The sequence below is a fragment of the Pogona vitticeps genome, chromosome 3, assembly GCF_051106095.1.
Source record: "Pogona vitticeps strain Pit_001003342236 chromosome 3, PviZW2.1, whole genome shotgun sequence".
Classification (NCBI taxonomy): Eukaryota; Metazoa; Chordata; class Lepidosauria; order Squamata; family Agamidae; genus Pogona; species Pogona vitticeps.
The window spans coordinates 144,094,738-144,111,984 of NC_135785.1; the positions used below are offsets into that span (position 1 = coordinate 144,094,738).

General features: G+C 39.9%; 1 protein-coding gene across 4 annotated transcripts in view; it reads right to left on the bottom strand.

The window, feature by feature from the left end:
- The window catches only part of TBC1D4 (TBC1 domain family member 4), a 109,161-nt gene that overhangs the window by 25,597 nt on the left and 66,317 nt on the right, over nucleotides 1-17,247 (bottom strand). The window contains exon 11 of one of the 4 annotated variants that reach the window (XM_072994723.2): nucleotides 12,650-12,799. The exons of 1 other annotated variant lie outside the window; for it this stretch is intronic. In XM_072994723.2, the coding sequence (XP_072850824.2) occupies nucleotides 12,650-12,799 (150 nt within the window). Of the gene's footprint in view, nucleotides 1-2,655; nucleotides 4,168-12,649; nucleotides 12,800-17,247 lie in introns of those variants that run through there. 2 more of the 4 variants (XM_020783498.3, XM_020783500.3) reach the window with 2 other exon arrangements.

Sequence of the window (17,247 nt, forward strand, 5' to 3'; positions counted from 1 at the left end):
ATGTTTAAAATCGAGAGTCCATAGTAACTAGAAGGGGGCACTATTGAGCAGTAGTATCTTCTTTATCCAAGCCAGGGCTCAGTATTCCAAGCCACTCCTGTATGTTTTGTTGGATCATGGCACTATTTTAGCCCAGCTTCCAGTTACTTGAAGATTCATAATGGCTTTTGACCTTTTGGATAAATGAAGCTACAGTATACTGTACTTGCCAGGCACTCCGGATGAGGCTCAAACTAAATATGTTTCCTCCCCTCTCCCAAAGGCACTGGCATTCCAGGAGGCACCAGCAAGCAGGCAAAACAAATCAAATACCAAACTCTACTTCTTCTGCAGGATAAGAGTTTGTTCCCCTTGCAGATAAATTATTAATTGTTTTGTTTCCAACATATTAGCAAGTAGCAAGTGGAAGTTAAATACAATGTTGGGAAGTAATGAAGGCTGGGGAGTAGCTGGCAGGAGAAAACACCTTTTTTTTTAAAAAAAAAAGAAAATTTCTTAAAAAAAAAAAAAGAAATATTGCCACATTCCAGGGAGAAGGGAAATGGTAATGGTGCTGCTCTGTTACACACTCATTGATTCTCAGATAGTTATGTAGACTTCTCAGTGATCCACAGGTAAATCCTGACCTACATTCTACCCCTTTTGATTTGTCAGTTATCAAGTCAACCAATTCATCTCTGCTATTGTGTGGCAACATCAAAATAAAAGTAAGCATTCTTCAACTCAGAAGCTTCAAACATTCTAAGAAACATCAATAGTCTGAGACAAATAGGCAGTGATGTCAGCCATGATGATGACTCCTGGCTATTAGCCAATTAGCCTCATGGACAGATCTTCCTTGTGCCCTGCCAATACTCAAGTTCCTTCTGGCTTCAGAGTCAACAAGGCATGTGGTTATCGAATTAATCGACTCACTCTGGGTTTTTTGACATATTTATTTTACCTGATAATATTTACTTAAGATGTCACCCATCTTAAGGCTTTTTAAAGTGTGCTACTAATAGGGACGTGGTGGCACTGTGGGCTAAACCGCAGAAGCCTGTGCTGCAGAGTCAGAGACCAGCAGTCGTAAGATCGAATCCAGAAGACGGAGTGAGTGCCCGTCACTTGTCCCAGCTCCCACCAACCTAGCGGTTTGAAAGCATGCAAATGCAAGTAGATAAATAGGGACCACCTCGGTGGGAAGGTAACAGCGTTCCGTGTCTAAGTCGCACTGGCCATGTGACCACGGAAGATTGTCTTCGGACAAAACGCTGGCTCTATGGCTTGGAAACGGGGATGAGCACCGCCCCCTAGAGTAGAACATGACTGGACAAAAATTGTCAAGGGGAACCTTTACCTTTTACCTTACTAATAGTACATTTTAAATGGAAAATGAATCAGAAAAAAAATCAATACAAGCAAACTAAATAGAAGACGACTGGTATTAATCAATTAAAAAAGGTGCATGATAGATATGTGGGTCTGATCTAGCCTTGATTGAAAAACAGCTGCTGTATGATCCTGATCAGGAAATAAGGGTTAAATGCTTAGCTTTGGAATGGTCTCTTTGACCAATATTAGGACAGCAAGCATAATGTTCCTACAATACGCTGTTTTGCTATACACACAGTTTTGTTTCTACATAACACCCATGGGCCAAAGGACAATCCCAGTTCACAGCCATGCCCATATCCACGTCACAGCCCCACAGATAGCAAGAGTACCAAGAACCAAAGGGAGGGGGAAAAGAGACTATACGTCTGGAAGTTCTGACACGGACACAAGTGCCAGCAGAACAGCTATTGTGAAATACAGTTATAAATGAGAATCCTTATTAATGCAGAAGGACTCTTTGCTCACATATACATTTTTCTATTGGAGCCTATGCTTATAGGGTAGAGCTGTCATCTATTCCTACCAAATTTTTATTTTTATTTTGACTGTATAAAAAAACAAGTTCTGGCAGATGAGTAACATCGTATTCAAAACAGCCAATACAATGGACAGCTCAAAGATTTCACAAAATTTTGCTCTTGATCAGATCTGTTCTAAACGTCACTAGGCTTCACCCATTGCACTGGCAATGGTGCGGCTAAAAAATATTGTAAATAAATAAATAAATAAATAAATAATACCCGATTCCATCCTGGCTTTGTCCCTAGTCCTTTGAAACTGCCCCTATCAGCCCAAACATGATACCCTTGCTCACCACATCTTCTTCATGAGTCCTTGCCCCAAGAACTGGACTTTTTGTATCAATAAATTAAAGTCAGTTTAGAGCAATCCAATATTTTCTGCTAGCAATAAAAACAAAACAAAAAATGGAGTGTTCCACATTTCTATTATAAGCCACTACCTCCTTCCCAAAGAATCAATGAACATGAACAGAATGATTCACTATGCAATATTAACAGGAATCATCATATTCATCTTCATACAAATTAATTAATGGTGCTCAAAATCTTATTATTTAACTCATCAACCACAACATAACTACATAAAATGACATTAGAATTTTGCCCATTAATTCACTGTACAGTGGTGCCCCACATGACGACAATAATCTGTTCCGTTAAAATCGCTGTACAGCAAAATCGTCATCATGCAAAAAAAAAAACCACAACCATTTGAATGCACTGAAAACCAGTTAATGCGTTCCAATGGGGGAAATACCTGATCATTCTGTGAAGATCCTCCACAGGGCGGCCATTTTGTGATCGTTGTCTTGTGAAAATCGGTCCGGAAAACAGCGGGGAGCCATCTTGTGAACTGCTGATTAGCTGTTTTAAATCGTCGACTTGCAAATAATCGGTTCGCAAAGCACGGACCTAATCATCATTAAACGAAAATCCCCCATAGGAAACATCGTTTTGCGATCGCTATAGCGATCGCAAAAAGTCATCATCAAGCGATTTCATCGTCATGCGGGATAAGCGTCTAGCGGGGCACCACTGTATCTTAATATGAATTACAGGAAACCAATGTATAGACAAATAAATAAACTAGGGTGTAGTGCAGGGGCTGTCCAGAGTGGCCTCTGACTAGATGGGCTGTATATAAATCAAATAACTACCTAACTAAATAATCAAGTGAACAATCTACTAAATAAACTCAAAAAGAAAAGTACAAAGAAAGAAACAACAACTTGTAAAAAGTGTACATTGGGGGAATTACATATAGGCATGAACCATGGAACTAAATGCAAAACTTTAGACTCGTTGTCAACATGTATTCCATTAATACAGCAAAGTTATTCAGGGGGCATTTTGTTCAATTATTTGGCAACTTAATATTTTACTTGCAAAATGTGGGATACAGCTCCCCCTCCTCCTCAAATAATGCATCTTCTAGGCAACCTTTATATAAATATTTCATCAAAACAGATCTCCATTTTCTTTTGTTTGTACAAAATTAGTCCTACCTAAATGTTATTAAACTGCAAACAAGCAGGCTTATACACAATTTGCAACTTCTATTTAAACACTCAATCAACAAATCAAAAACAAAGTACAGTATCTGAAACTCCAGGGCTACAGTTTCAAATACATCGAGTTCTATGCTTCATTCACACAAAGAACATTTTTCAAAAAGAAGCAGAACACTTACCTCCTTTGAAAAACCTATAGACACACATTCCACCACTTGAACAGGTAAAGAATCCTCAATATATGAAATACTTCTTGAAACAACCAACTATACCACCATTAAAGTCAAAATTGCTTTGGAGCATAATGTAGGGTGACCCATCTCCACAGAGGCATAGAACAAAATCTAGACTCTGAAGCCATTTCCGTCAATTTCAGCAACCATAAGCGGAACCACAATCGAGCTATACTAGAGAAGTTCCCTTTAAAAAGCTGTCAAAAGCGAAACTAAAATCAGTGAAAGCTATGAAAACTACCTTCCCCAGGCCCAGTATGTGGTAGAAAGCAAATAAAGATAGCTGAGTAACCATCTCTAAAACTGTTCTACAATTAATTAAAACTCAAATGTCTGCTAATAAGAGTAATTTTCCTAGGACAAATCAAACACAACCCACTTATCCTAAAAGGATTACGGGCAGCAGAACCACTACTGACATTTGCCTGCATATAGTAAATTGCTGTATTTCTGTCCAACACACACCAGTTACACCATAATCCTTTTTTTTGGGGGGGGGAATGTAGTAATTCAGATCCTAAAATTAAATTTAGCTACAATACTGCAGATTGCTCATGTGAATTGATTATGAAAAATTAACATTCATTTTAAAAGGCACTTGACAGACTTAACTTCAGTATTACCCTTCCAACATTTCACCATATTTTCTTATTTGAAATTAAGCTCCACACAAGTTATCATATCAGAAATATAGTGAAAAACCTTGGAAGTCTTATGTTTTACCTTTAAGCAGCTGATATATTGTGCACCAGCCAAGAATAATCACCAAAATACTTGACTTACCTCTGATGCCACCATGAGCTTCTCACTTCCCCCAGTTACCTGATATGGCTTAACTATTTCTCTACATTTGCAAAGCCTCAAGGGGGTAACAGGATGTTTTAGAAGGATCTGGTACAAAAATTACATTATAATTACAGAACCTTTTTTCTTGTCCCTTCCTTGTTTTTCATTAACTTAGCAGTCAGCTTCTCCAAATATTAAACAGGGTTTTTCCTAAGAGGTAAGTCCCCTTTCACCACAAATGAAACACTAGCTCGTTGTTGCATCCATAAAAGATTATTATTCCAAAAAAAATCTCCTTTCTTTTGCACATAGAGTATTTCTGCATTGTTTCTGAAATATAATCTCCAAATTATCAGTGACCCAGCAGTAGCTCTTTATTTGCTGCTCCCTGTGACAAAATTTGCATTCCCTGTATTTCAGATCTGCTTTCAGTTCAACTTCTTTTCTTTGCAAAAACACACACAAAATCAAAAAAAGAAACTCACACTTTAGCCTGCAGTCCTTGAGCTGGAAAACCAACCCACATGCACATGCACACACAAACAAATCCACAGTGTAAACAGAGAAGAACAGATAAAAATTTCAGCAACTTTACCTAACTAAAATGATTCATAATAATGAAGAAATGAAAGCTTTTCTCCTTGAGGGAAGTTCCTGTCAGTCTTAATCCTTCAACTGACTGACCCTGATGTCTACACTGCTCATTTCTTTGTACTGCTTTGAAGGACAAGCACAGCAAGATCACAGACACCTCCAGCTCATCTATTTTTACAATATGAAGCTGAAAGTGATTCCTACTAAAATGACAAGGAAAAAAATTATAAGCCTTAACTTAATACATTTCGATGCTGGGGGAAAACACTTCCCATGTGGAGGAAACCTGTCAAAATGGCAGGTTGCTCAAGAGAAGAATTCACTTTCAGTTCAGATGCAGTTGTCACTAATCCCAAAAGCCACAATGTGCTTTCCGTAATTCACAAGTGAGATGAACCATCACTGAGACTCAGACTGTTAAGGACTGAAGGAATCAACTGCTAGGCATGGTGGCAGCAAAAACAGAGCATGGGAAGGTGCCCCTCGTGTTTCCGCCATCCTCGCCGCCAGCCTAGAAACAACGGTTTCGGATGGTAACGGGGCACTGCTTCGAAGATAGCACTAGGATGTTTGCTCACAAGCTGGGTAGCGAGTACGAAATTCAGGGTTGTGTATAGAAGCATACTACCTGGAGTTGACGGTTATGAGACCCCACATATAAAGGTATGAAACACCAATGAAATGAAGACTATTAAGCAGATTAAATAAATCTTAATCTATTAACTCTAAATTTCAATTGATCAATTAAATCTATAATAAAAGGTTTGGTTGAGAAGAAATGCAATGTTTCTTTTTTCCCTGTGAATTATGTCTACAGTATGTGAGTTCGTAGAAGAGGCATTCTTCCTGCTCTTCAACAGAGCAAAATGCATCTTCTCAAATAGCAGCTGTCGACTGCAATGTTTAACTACCTGCATTATAATCCCCATTTTATTAGATCTGCTGCCTATTCTGATCACTGGCATCTGAGCTTTAAAGTCAACCAACAATATTAGGTTCTAGGTAGATCAAAGAGTTTTCTAATGCCACCCAGTTTAAATTGGCAAAATAACAGTTCACATACGTATACAGCTTATTACTTGGAACCTCCACAATCACTCAGCTGTGAATTCCTGAGACTCGTAAATATTCAAGCATTTGCTTTACAGTACATCATGCTATGGTCACAGACAAGTTCTTTGGACATACTCTAGATTTTACCAAAAATAATTATTCAGTGGTGTCACCGGCCTTCGCCCAGACTAATCACATTTAAAATGCCCTTACTTTTAAATAAGCTTTTAAATATGAGCCCAAGCAGTTTTAAGACTGAAACATTTTTAAAAAGATATTTATTATAACATAACAACTGGTGAAACTAAACAGAATTCAACTTAAGGTTACAGTGCTTTACATGCTAGCTCTCAAACATCCAATATCTCTCTCCCAGATACAGTGGTGTTTTGACTTACGAACGTAATCTGCTCTGGAATAATGGTCATAACTCGAAATGTTCGTAAGTCAAAGCATCATTTCCCATATGAATGCATTGAAAACCCATTAATCCATTCCAGCCAGGGGGAAAAATCAGAAGGAAAAAAACCACACTGCAAGCCCCATCGGAATGTGTTGGGGCCAAAAAAAAAAAAAAAAAAAAAAAATCACCAAAAGCAAAAAAAAAAAAAAAAAAAAACAAGTCTCATCAGAACGTGTCAGGGCCGGCGGGGGGGGATAACAACAACAACAAAAACCAGAGCAAGCTCTATCAGAAGACGCTGGGGCCGGAAAAAAACACACAAAACCCAACAAACAGAGCAAGCCCCATCGGAACACGTTGGGGCTGGGGGGAAAAACACCAAAAAAAACAACAACAAACAGAGCAAGCCCCATCAGAATGTGCTGGGGCAAAAAATAATAATCAAAAACAATAACAACATAGCAAGCCCCAGCAGAACACGCTGAGGCTGAAAAAGTAAACACACAAAAACACACACACACAAAATCACAGCACAGAAATATAACCCCCTTGCCCAAATACACCCTGCAAAACCGTGTATATACACACTCAGAAGCAGAAAGCATCACCAGGCAGTCCGAAGCCTCCTCCGATGCACACTCTCTAACCGTTGGGGCAAAAGAGCTACAAAGAAGCAACCTCTTCACTGACTAACGGTTAGCAATTTCAATTCCCTGCCTTTTCCCCTCCTTTTTTTCTGTAACTCAAAGCTTTGGTCACAAGTCAAAGCAAAATTATGTTGCCGGAGATGGTAGTAACTCGAAATGGTCGTAAGTCAGGACATTTGTAAATCGAGGCACCAAAGTAATCCTCTCATGATCTTTGTTGTTTAGTCCTTACATCGTGTCTGACTCTTCGTGACCCCATGGACCAGAGCACGCCAGGCCCTCCTGTCTTCCACTGCCTCCCACAGTTGGGTCAAAGTCATGTTGGTTGCTTCAATGACACTGTCCAACCATCTCGTCCTCTGTCCTCCCCTTCTCCTCTTGCCCTCACATTTTCCCAACAGCAGGGTCTTTTTCAGGGAGTCTTCTCTTCTCATGAGATGGCCAAAGTATTGGAGCCTCAGCTTCAGGATCTCTCCTTCCAGTGTTTTTAGTCCTTTGGTGTTTTAGCATTTTTAATGTTTTTAGATTGCTTTTATGTTCCCAAATTTAATAATGTATCTTAATTTTGCTGGTCAATGACCGTAATAAAACATTTTGAGTTGATTTCCTTCAAAATTTTTAGGTTTGTTCTCCTTGCAGTCCAGGGAACTCTCAAGTGCCTCCTCCAGCACCACAATTCAAAAGCACCAATTCTTCAGCGGTCAGCCTTCTTTATGGTCCAGCTCTCACTTCCATACATCACTACAGGAAAAAGCCATAGCTTTGACTATGCAGACTTTTGTCAGCAAGGTAATGTCTCTTCTTTTTAAGATGCTGTCTAGGTCTGTCATCACTTTCCCCCCATAAGAAGCAGGTGTCTTTTAATTTCGTGGCTGCTGTCTCCATCTGCAGTGATCATGGAGCCCAAGAAAGTAAAATCTGTCACTGCCTCCATATTTTACCCTTCTATTTGCCAGGAGGTGATGGGATCGGTGCCCACAATCTTAGTTTTTTTGATGTTGAGTTTCAGACCATTTTTTTGCGCTCCCCTCTTTCCCCTTCATTAAGAGGTTTTTTAAATTCCTCCTCACTTTCTGCCACCAGAATGGTATCATCTGCATATCAGAGGTTGTTGATATTTCTTCCAGCAATGTTAATAACGGTTTGGGATTCATCCAGTCCAGCCTTTCACATGATGTATTCTGCATATAAGTTAAATAAGCAGGGAGACAATATACAGCCTTGTCGTACTCCTTTCCCAATTTTGAACCAATCAGTTGTTCCATATCCAGTTCTAACTGTTGCTTCCTGTCCCACATATAGATTTCTCAGGAGGTGGATAAGGTTTTCAGGCACTCCCATTTCTTTAAGGAATTGCCATAGTTTGCTGTGGTCCACAAAGTCAAAGGCTTTTGCATAGTCAATGAAGAAGAAGTAGATGTTTTTCTGGAACTCTCTGGCTTTCTCCATAATCCAGTGCATGTTAGCAATTTGGTCTCTAGTTCCTCTGCCCCTTCGAAATCCAGCTTGTACTTCTGGGAGTTCTCGGTCCACATACTGCTGAAGCCTACCTTAGAGGATTTTGAACATAACCTTGTTATGCAATTGTACGGTAGTTGGAGCATTCTTTGGCACCTCCTTTCTTTGGGATTGGGATGTAGACTGATCTTTTCCAATCCTCTGGCCACTGCTGAATTTTCCATTAATGATGATAAAAAAAATAGCGTGCTGGTTCTTTGATACTGGGCTGTGGCACCAGGGTGGGTGACATAACCTTTAGCCTGGTTTGTTCCTTTTTGCACCCCACAGACAGAGTGATTAAAGTGGCAGGAAAAGCCCCCCCAACTCTGTGTTGGCTGTTTCTAGCAATCACGTCACTGCTAGCACCACTCTGGCAGCCACTGATGATGATTAAATCCTCTGCGAGTTAGCAAAAATTTAATGCAACTTGCTAGGCACGTTGGACACCTCACTGCTTCCTATTCCACCCCATGGCTGGAGTGCAATGTGTTCCAGCAAACATAGTGCACAACTTTATTAAATTTGGTGCATTCTGCTAGTTCAGTACATAGCCTGGCAGCCATTGATACTGATGATCTATCCTACTAGTTCGGTATACAGCCTGTGTAGATTCAATAATATTTTGAATTCAAATCATCTATGATTTCCATCCTTTCAAATCAAGGGGGTAATGTCAGCATATATGATTTGGGGGGGGGGGGTAAAGGTAAAAACGTTCCCTGACCCCTGCTTTAACATCTCCAATTTTCTTGAACAGATCTCTGTTTTTTTCCCTTTCTATTGTTTTCTTCTATTTCTTTGCACTGTCCACTTAAGAAGGCCCTCTTGTCTCTCCTTGCTATTCTTTAGAAGTCTGCATTCAATTTTCTGTAACTTTCCCTATCTCCCTTGCATTTTGTTTCCCTTCTCTTCTCTGCTATTTGTAAGGCCTAGTTGGACAGCCATTTTGCTTTCTTGTATTTCCTTTTCTTTATGATGGTTTTTGTTCTGTTTCCTCTACAATCTAGCTCACTCCTAAAAAACCTCCCTCCTCAAGATACAATTTAACTCTCTCTTATTCCCGTCACTTCATTTCTCACAGGCTCTTCTCCTGCAATCACCTTGTTGTTGTTGTTGCTAGGTAAAACTGGTAACGGTTTCATCACAAGTGGTATCATTCTGGGTTTGTAGAATTTTAGATGTATTGAAAGATTTTAACAAACCTTGATGTATTATGAGCAAGTAGGAATTTTCAAAAAAAATGTAAATACATTTAATGAACACATCCATCACCTTTTCATGATGTGCTGCTTAGCTGAAGATGAACTGGTAATCTGTACTTGAAAATCAAATAAGATGCCAATAATTTAAAAACAACTGAAAGCTGACATTTTGATTTATAGGTTAAGAGAAAAAACTGACATGACTTAATGCAAACTCACAGCAAATCTTTAAGCTGTAGGATGAAGACGGGTTCACAAGAAGAAAGACACACCTTAGTTGTCAGTCTCATCCCTCCTCTACATATGGTAAGACTTGGCACAATATTTTCAGAAGGGTGAATTTTTTTATATTTAGCCATTTGTTCATTTTGCAAAAATTTCTTTTTGAAATGCAAAACTGCCTTTGGAAAAGAGCAATTAATACTGCTGCTGCTGCATTTTGTGTCCAAGCTATCTCACGGACCCTGACTCCCATTATGAGGCTGCTCAGCTGTTCAGGTATCAGGAGAGGCCTTTCTTTTGGACCTACCACCTTCACAAGTGTGTGGGGGGGGACTAGAGAAGGGAGCTTCATGCTTCCTAAGAAGCCCTCAGCATGGCACCACAGGTGGTGCTGAGTTCCATCTCCCTCCTCCAGGCTGCCTGGTCCACTTATCGGACTCTGCGTGCTGCTGGGGCCCTTCTTTGGAAGCAGCCCTCCAATCCAGACAGGAGCCCAGCCAGCCTTTCCCCACCTCCTCAGGCAGCCAACCACTCTGGTGAGGAGGTGGGACAGGGAGTCTCCCTGCACAGCCAATAAGTGGTCTTCCAGGGTATTAGCTGTATCACCCAAATTTGTGTCATCTACAAATCTGATCAGCATTCCCTGCACACACATACACATTCAAGTCATTAATCCAAGCACATGATCCAAGACTGAGCCTTGTGGTAACGCCACTTGTTACCTCTTCCCAGTTTGAGAAGCCATTGATAATCGCTCTCTGAGGGTGATTCTGTAGCCAAATGTGTATCCACCTGGCAGTTGTTCTATCCCACACCTAGTTATCTTGCTAATCAGAATATCATGGGGCACTTTTGAAATTCATAGGTAACAGTGTGGAAATGATGCTTTGAAATTTTTTTTCCCTTCTTTACTGTAAATTCTGCAGTAGCCAGCAGTATGTTAAGAAAATCAGAATGAATGCGTTTCCAACATACTCACACGCTAGTCTGGTGAAGACCAGAACTTCCCACAGAATCCTACATTCCCCAAAGTTGTGAGTCCACAGCCACTGAATTGCACATTTTAGACCTCAATTTATAGGACACCTATCCCATGTGTGTGCACACGCATGCACATCCATGCACACACACACACACACACACACACACACACACACACACACACACACACACACACACACACACACACACACACACACACACACACACACACACACACACACACACACACACCATAGATACTAGAAGCAAGGCAGAAGTATATGATCATTGAGGAAGTACCAGGGTTTGGCCCCTGCATTGCATGAGCAATAAAGATAGTGAAACCAGATTTGCCAAGGCACTCAAATATAGTCTTGGTTACATGTAAAATTTGCAATATTGCTTTTGAGAATCTGAAGGTGGGAGAAATGCTTCCAGCATGCATGATGAAACTGTCTACTTAGCTGTAGGGAAAAAAAAGATGTAGGAAAACCCTTTTCTCCCACCAGCCCTAGAGGATGTAAGAGGAATCTACATACATAGTTGGCCTTTGCATAGCACCCATTTCCCTGATCAGAGTTGCAGGCAGTACACATTGCCAAGGTGGATTGAAGAGGATGGATGCATAATTCAGTGTTATATCTTTGAATTCAAATATAGCTGCAACTCTGGAATCACACCACTAAGAAATGTCTCAGAAACACAAATGCCCAAATCCAGACTCACATAAGGCTCCACCTTTGAACAAGTCTCATTGACAGTGCATACTGGAACTTTGTTACAGATGGTGTACATTATATTAATTATTTTAAAGCATTTTTTAAAAAAAGCATGCCAATGTTAATCACACTTGGGCATATTTAACACTCTTCTTGCCAGCAGCACAATGTAAAAAACAAAAACTGATTAGTAGAAGGCTCGAAAAAATTATCAACATTGCCAACTCTTATAAATGCCCTGGATTAAACCAGGCCCACCCCTCTAATATTTTACCTAAGTTAACTCAGCAATAATTCAAACTGGGTTAACAATTTTCAAAGTTACAGCCTTCACCTGCAGTGGTTTTGCAAATATGGCATTTTACCTGTGCAAAATGCTCTAACCATCATCTCCTCAAATCAACCAAATAAAGATTCTATGAGGAGGAATTACAGTCCTTCCATTTTAAAGATGCGGGCTAAGCAGGAGAGACAGACACCTGAACATAAAGGACTTCCTCATGCAGGCCAAGTCCTGAACAGGCCCTGGTGGTTACACTCACAAAGGTCCTCTAGTAGCATAAGACAGAAATCTCATACATTAAACTAAACAAAAAAACATATAAAACACCTACAAGGAACTTTAAAGAGCCTTATGATTTCTTACAGATTAGGTTTGGCAATGTTGATTTTTAAAAATAATTATATTGGCATCTGAATCACAAACAGTGCAGGAATGAAGCGAGATCTCTTTGCTGCCGACTTTGACAAGCATTTCTGCACAATACTCTGTTCAGAGATCTTCGTGAAATACCTGAACTATTTCACACAGGAGCGAGTGGGGGGAAAAAAAGCCCTACTGCAAGGCAGCTGCGTGGGAAGTGCAATATTGCAGAGCAGGCAAGAAACCAAGGCTCTCACCTCTTTGGGTGTTCGTTTTCAGACTGAGGAGTTGGCTTTCCTGAGCTCTGGTAAAAGCTTTTCAGGAAAGATGGGGCAGAGAAGGAAGAAGGGAGACTGGTCGGCACAGAAGAGTCACTGTCACTGTAAGTGCGTCGGGCAAGTGTCAGCCTGACAGCAGGCAATAAGAGAAAGGGTAGCAAGTAAGTTTCAGTACAACATTTTTCAAACAGTTTCCAGGTTTTTCATCTATACTTACCATATTAAAAAGACTGCTTACACATGGAACCTGAAGTAACACTGACATCATCATCATCTAAAAAGGGTGCAAACTACAGTGGGGTCTTGACTTAAGAACGGCTTGAGTTAAGAACATTTTGACTTAAGAACCGCCCTCATAGGAAAATATTGACTTGACTTAAGTACTTAGATTTGAGTTAAGAACTGAAAAAAACCCACGTGGGAGGCAGGGAAAGTGCAAAAAGTGAACTTTCAGTTAACTGTTGGGCAGTGAAAAGGGTGCCTGTCTGCTTCCTCACTCCTCCCAGCGTTTAGAGAGTGGATTGGGAGACAGTCTTCGGACTGCCTGGTACTGTACTGCCTGGACTGTATTTTCCCTGCCTTCCCTGAACCTTTCTTGACCTAAGGGAAAAAAGAAACAAAATATCCCCCTCTAGTGGTCGAAGGCGGAATAGCAGCTTCCCATTAGTTTCTATGGACGGAAAAGAGCAGATACGGATTAAATGGTTTTCAATGCATTCCTATGGGAAATGCAGATTTGACTTGAGAACTTTTTGACTTGAGAACTGCCTTCCAATACGGATTAAGTTCTCAAGTCAAGACCCCACTGTACCTGCATTATGAGTTGCTGCATCAGGAAATTGGGCATTAAACTGACATGATGGGAATAAATCTGAAAGCAACCAAACAAGTGTGAGGTGTGCTTAACTTCCTGGCTCTCAAGCATGACTCCAGTCTAGATGAACCCCTCTCCAGCACCCAAGCTATCTACTTCAGACCTCTTCCTAAGATTTTCAGGTTTTATTACATTTAGAAGAGACACAAGCCCTATGCTATATGGGAACATAAGGAAGTCATATGACCAGTATTCTGCAGGCCAAACTATTCAGTCGTTGTGCTGCTGCTGAAATTATCAGCCCTGCATCTACTTATAATTTTCCTTCTGCAAAATCTGTTCCTTTCACAAAAACTGGGGAGAAGTAACATAATTATACCTTGGTATCATAATATTCCAATATAAGTGGAACCCTATTCAGGGGTTATTCCGAAACTATGGAAAGCTAAACAGATGGTGGTAACATATGGATCCTGAAAAGATTCCCAGACACAGGAGCACTATGCATTCATTTACTTGAATGTACTTACAGACTCTTTCGCAGGTTTTGGTGTGAAACAAAGTAAGATACTGGGTTTTAGGGGAAGGCCTTACATGCATGCCCCTGTTCCTATCATCCATTTAGCTCTCCACAGTTTCAAGCATAACACCTAAATGGGGTTTAACTTCTGCTATAAGTTATAAAAGTGCAAGAGAAAGCTTAGAGGCACACTACCTTCAGCAGCAATGGCATACTTACTACGTCTGTTTATAGCATCCCTTTACCTGCTTTAAGAATCTAGTGTTTCAATCAGACAGAGGTTCTGGATGACAGCTAACCACTTGGAGACACTGTTTACTTGGTGTTTTTACAAGACAGAGTTTTCACTAGATAAAATTATTTAACAGCTTCACTAACATTAACCATATAAGATCACTCATTTTGGGGATTTTGCTGTTCTTCTTCTGCAATGTAAAGTCCTTCTCACCACTACCAGTGTATCTCCCTACAAGCCAAAAGATACCTTATTCATTTATTATTCATTTAAATTATTTATATGCCACCTTTCTCCCCAAAGGGGACCTGACTTGGAAGGAAAGAAGTGCTACAGAATAAAAAAACAGAAAACACCCAGTGAAGTAAGACAGATAAACTTGCTCTAAACAAGCAGCTGTGAGGTACCAGAATCCCAGATTAACTTTGTTTTATAAAACCTAGCTTCCTTTCACTCAGTACTGCAATAATTATCTTGCCTTTCTACTATGCAAATAAGAGAGGAAAAACTCTTAGCAACCTTCCAGCCACTCATGCTGATTTATGGAAAGATGTGTTATGTTAACTAGTACAGTGGACCCTCGACTTACAGACGGCTCGACTTACAGACTTTTCGAGTTACAGACTTCTCTGGCTGCAAAATTTAGATTCGACTTGCAGCCAGAGAATCGACTTACAGACCAGAAAAAAACCAAAATGGAATAAAAATAGAATAAAAACCACTGGTTATGGGATTAATTGGTTTTCAATGCATTGTAGGTCAATGGAGATTCGACTTACAGACTTTCCGACTTGCAGCCACCATTCCAATACGGATTAATTCCTTAAGTAGAGGGTCCACTGTAGTATCATGTGATATGCTTACTATATTGGGTATGATGGTTTATAACTATTTTATGGCTTTGTGCATTGTATCTTATTAAAAATTTTAATAAACAAAAAACAAGCATATGTGACAGCAAGATGTTTTGCATACTATACTTACAGGGAAATAAATATTATGGGGTTACTAGCTTTCAAAAACTAATATATTGTTTGGTTATACATTTAATAGTTTTCAAAAACTGCTTATGCCAAAAGAGTTGAAAAACATTTTATACCTGATACTGGACTACGGTTCAACCAACTTTTAAACACTTGGTGGGAGCAGCCATATAACAGAAAGAAGTAATATCATGATTATACAAGGATTCTGAAACAACATCATTATTGCTCTTATTGTTTCAGAATAGACAGAAATGACATAATGATTATGTCAGGACCTTTAAAAGAGGCTTATCTTTTCAGTCTTTGCTACCAAATATTTCTAGGTGGGTAATTTTGATTCCTCCACCTGCCAAAAAACACAACGTATGTTCATGCTATGATGGAGCTGCTATTTTGACTAGAAAACATGCTGACAAAGCAAGACTGCTACTCTCCAAAAATGGGCAAACAAATGATGTCAGCAAGTCTAACATAATTATTGTTCAAGCTTCCTCTTTCACTGCAACGTGTGATTACAATTTGAAAACTCAAAAACAAAAAGGCACTTAGTTTATGTGCAAAACCCAAGGCCACTTTACCGACAAGCAACAACCTGATTCTGTCTCTCCACTCCTACCCCCCTTTTAAATAGAATTTTAAAAAGAATTCTGACCTAGAAATATCTCTAAATCATGGATGGGGAATCTGACCTTCAAGACATCATTGGACTACAGTTCCCGTCATCCTTGACCACTGGTCCTATAGTCTTGAGGAGTACAACTAGATCTGGATGGCAAAGGGTTCTCTTCTGTTCCCTTAAGCTAACTAGGGACATGGAAGGGGATAGAAGTGGCTACAGATGTCTCTGATAACAAGAAGGCTTAATACTAAGGATAATTTGGTACCAAGAGTTTGAGAAGAGGCTACAACACAAAATTGTAGGAACATCTTGAACCTTGAAGGAACCTATACCAGTCCTATAAGACTAAGGACCTAATCCTGTAACCTTGTGTAGATACCGATGTGCACCAAAACACAGGACAGAAGTAAATCCTGCTTGGGGTTGGGAGACCAGTGGAGGTATAGGCTGTGACTGGAGGCAATGTGCTGCTTTCCATGAAGAAGCTTGGCCCTAAAGGCTACTGGGATTGAAGATATCACCAGTTTCACAACAGACAGCTTTTAATGAGCTGCAACATCAGTCATTTCAACAGAGAAAGAAATTAAACTGGCAAAGTACATTATCTTGCCTTTCTACTATGCAAATAAGAGAGGAAAAACTCTGTATTAGAGATGTTAATGACATAGCTCATGTAACTGTTTTCCACAAATCCCCTCAACTTGACTTACATAAGTAGTGACTCAGGATCAAAGAGACACTGTCTAGAAAGTTGTTTTGCACATGTTTTATGAGTTCACTATAACTCCTGGAATTTGTACTGCAATGGTGCTCATGAGGTTCTCCCTGCAAATCTCATGAAATACAATTTAGTTTTAAAATTTGCACATAAGACATAAGGTTTTTGTACAATAAACTTTTGCATATACACTGGTGCCTCGCATAACGAGCGATTCATTTAACGACTAATCTGCATAGCGATGAGATTTTTGCGATCGCAAAAGCGATTGCATTGCAATGTTTTAGATGGCAAAGCATCACTTTGTGATGATCGGTAAGCGTTTCGCTTACCGATTATCGCATAACGATATTTTTTAAACAGCTGATCGGCGGTTCCTAAATGGCCGCCGGGCAAATAAAATGGCCGCCCGCAGTGTTTTCGCGCCCTTTCCTCGCTACCGGGCAGGAAAAATGGCGGCCGGATGGAGGATTTTCGCTTAAAGGTGAGTTTTTCCCCATAGGAAACGTGTTTTAATGCGTTCCTATGGGTTTTTTTGCCCCGCATAGTGACGAATCCATATAGCGATGATTTTTCCGAACGGATTATCATTGCTATGCGGGGCACCACTGTAGTCTGTTTTCCTTTTGTGTAATGTATACATTAGGTGTCTGTGTTTAGATCTGCACCATTATTGCAAATCAAC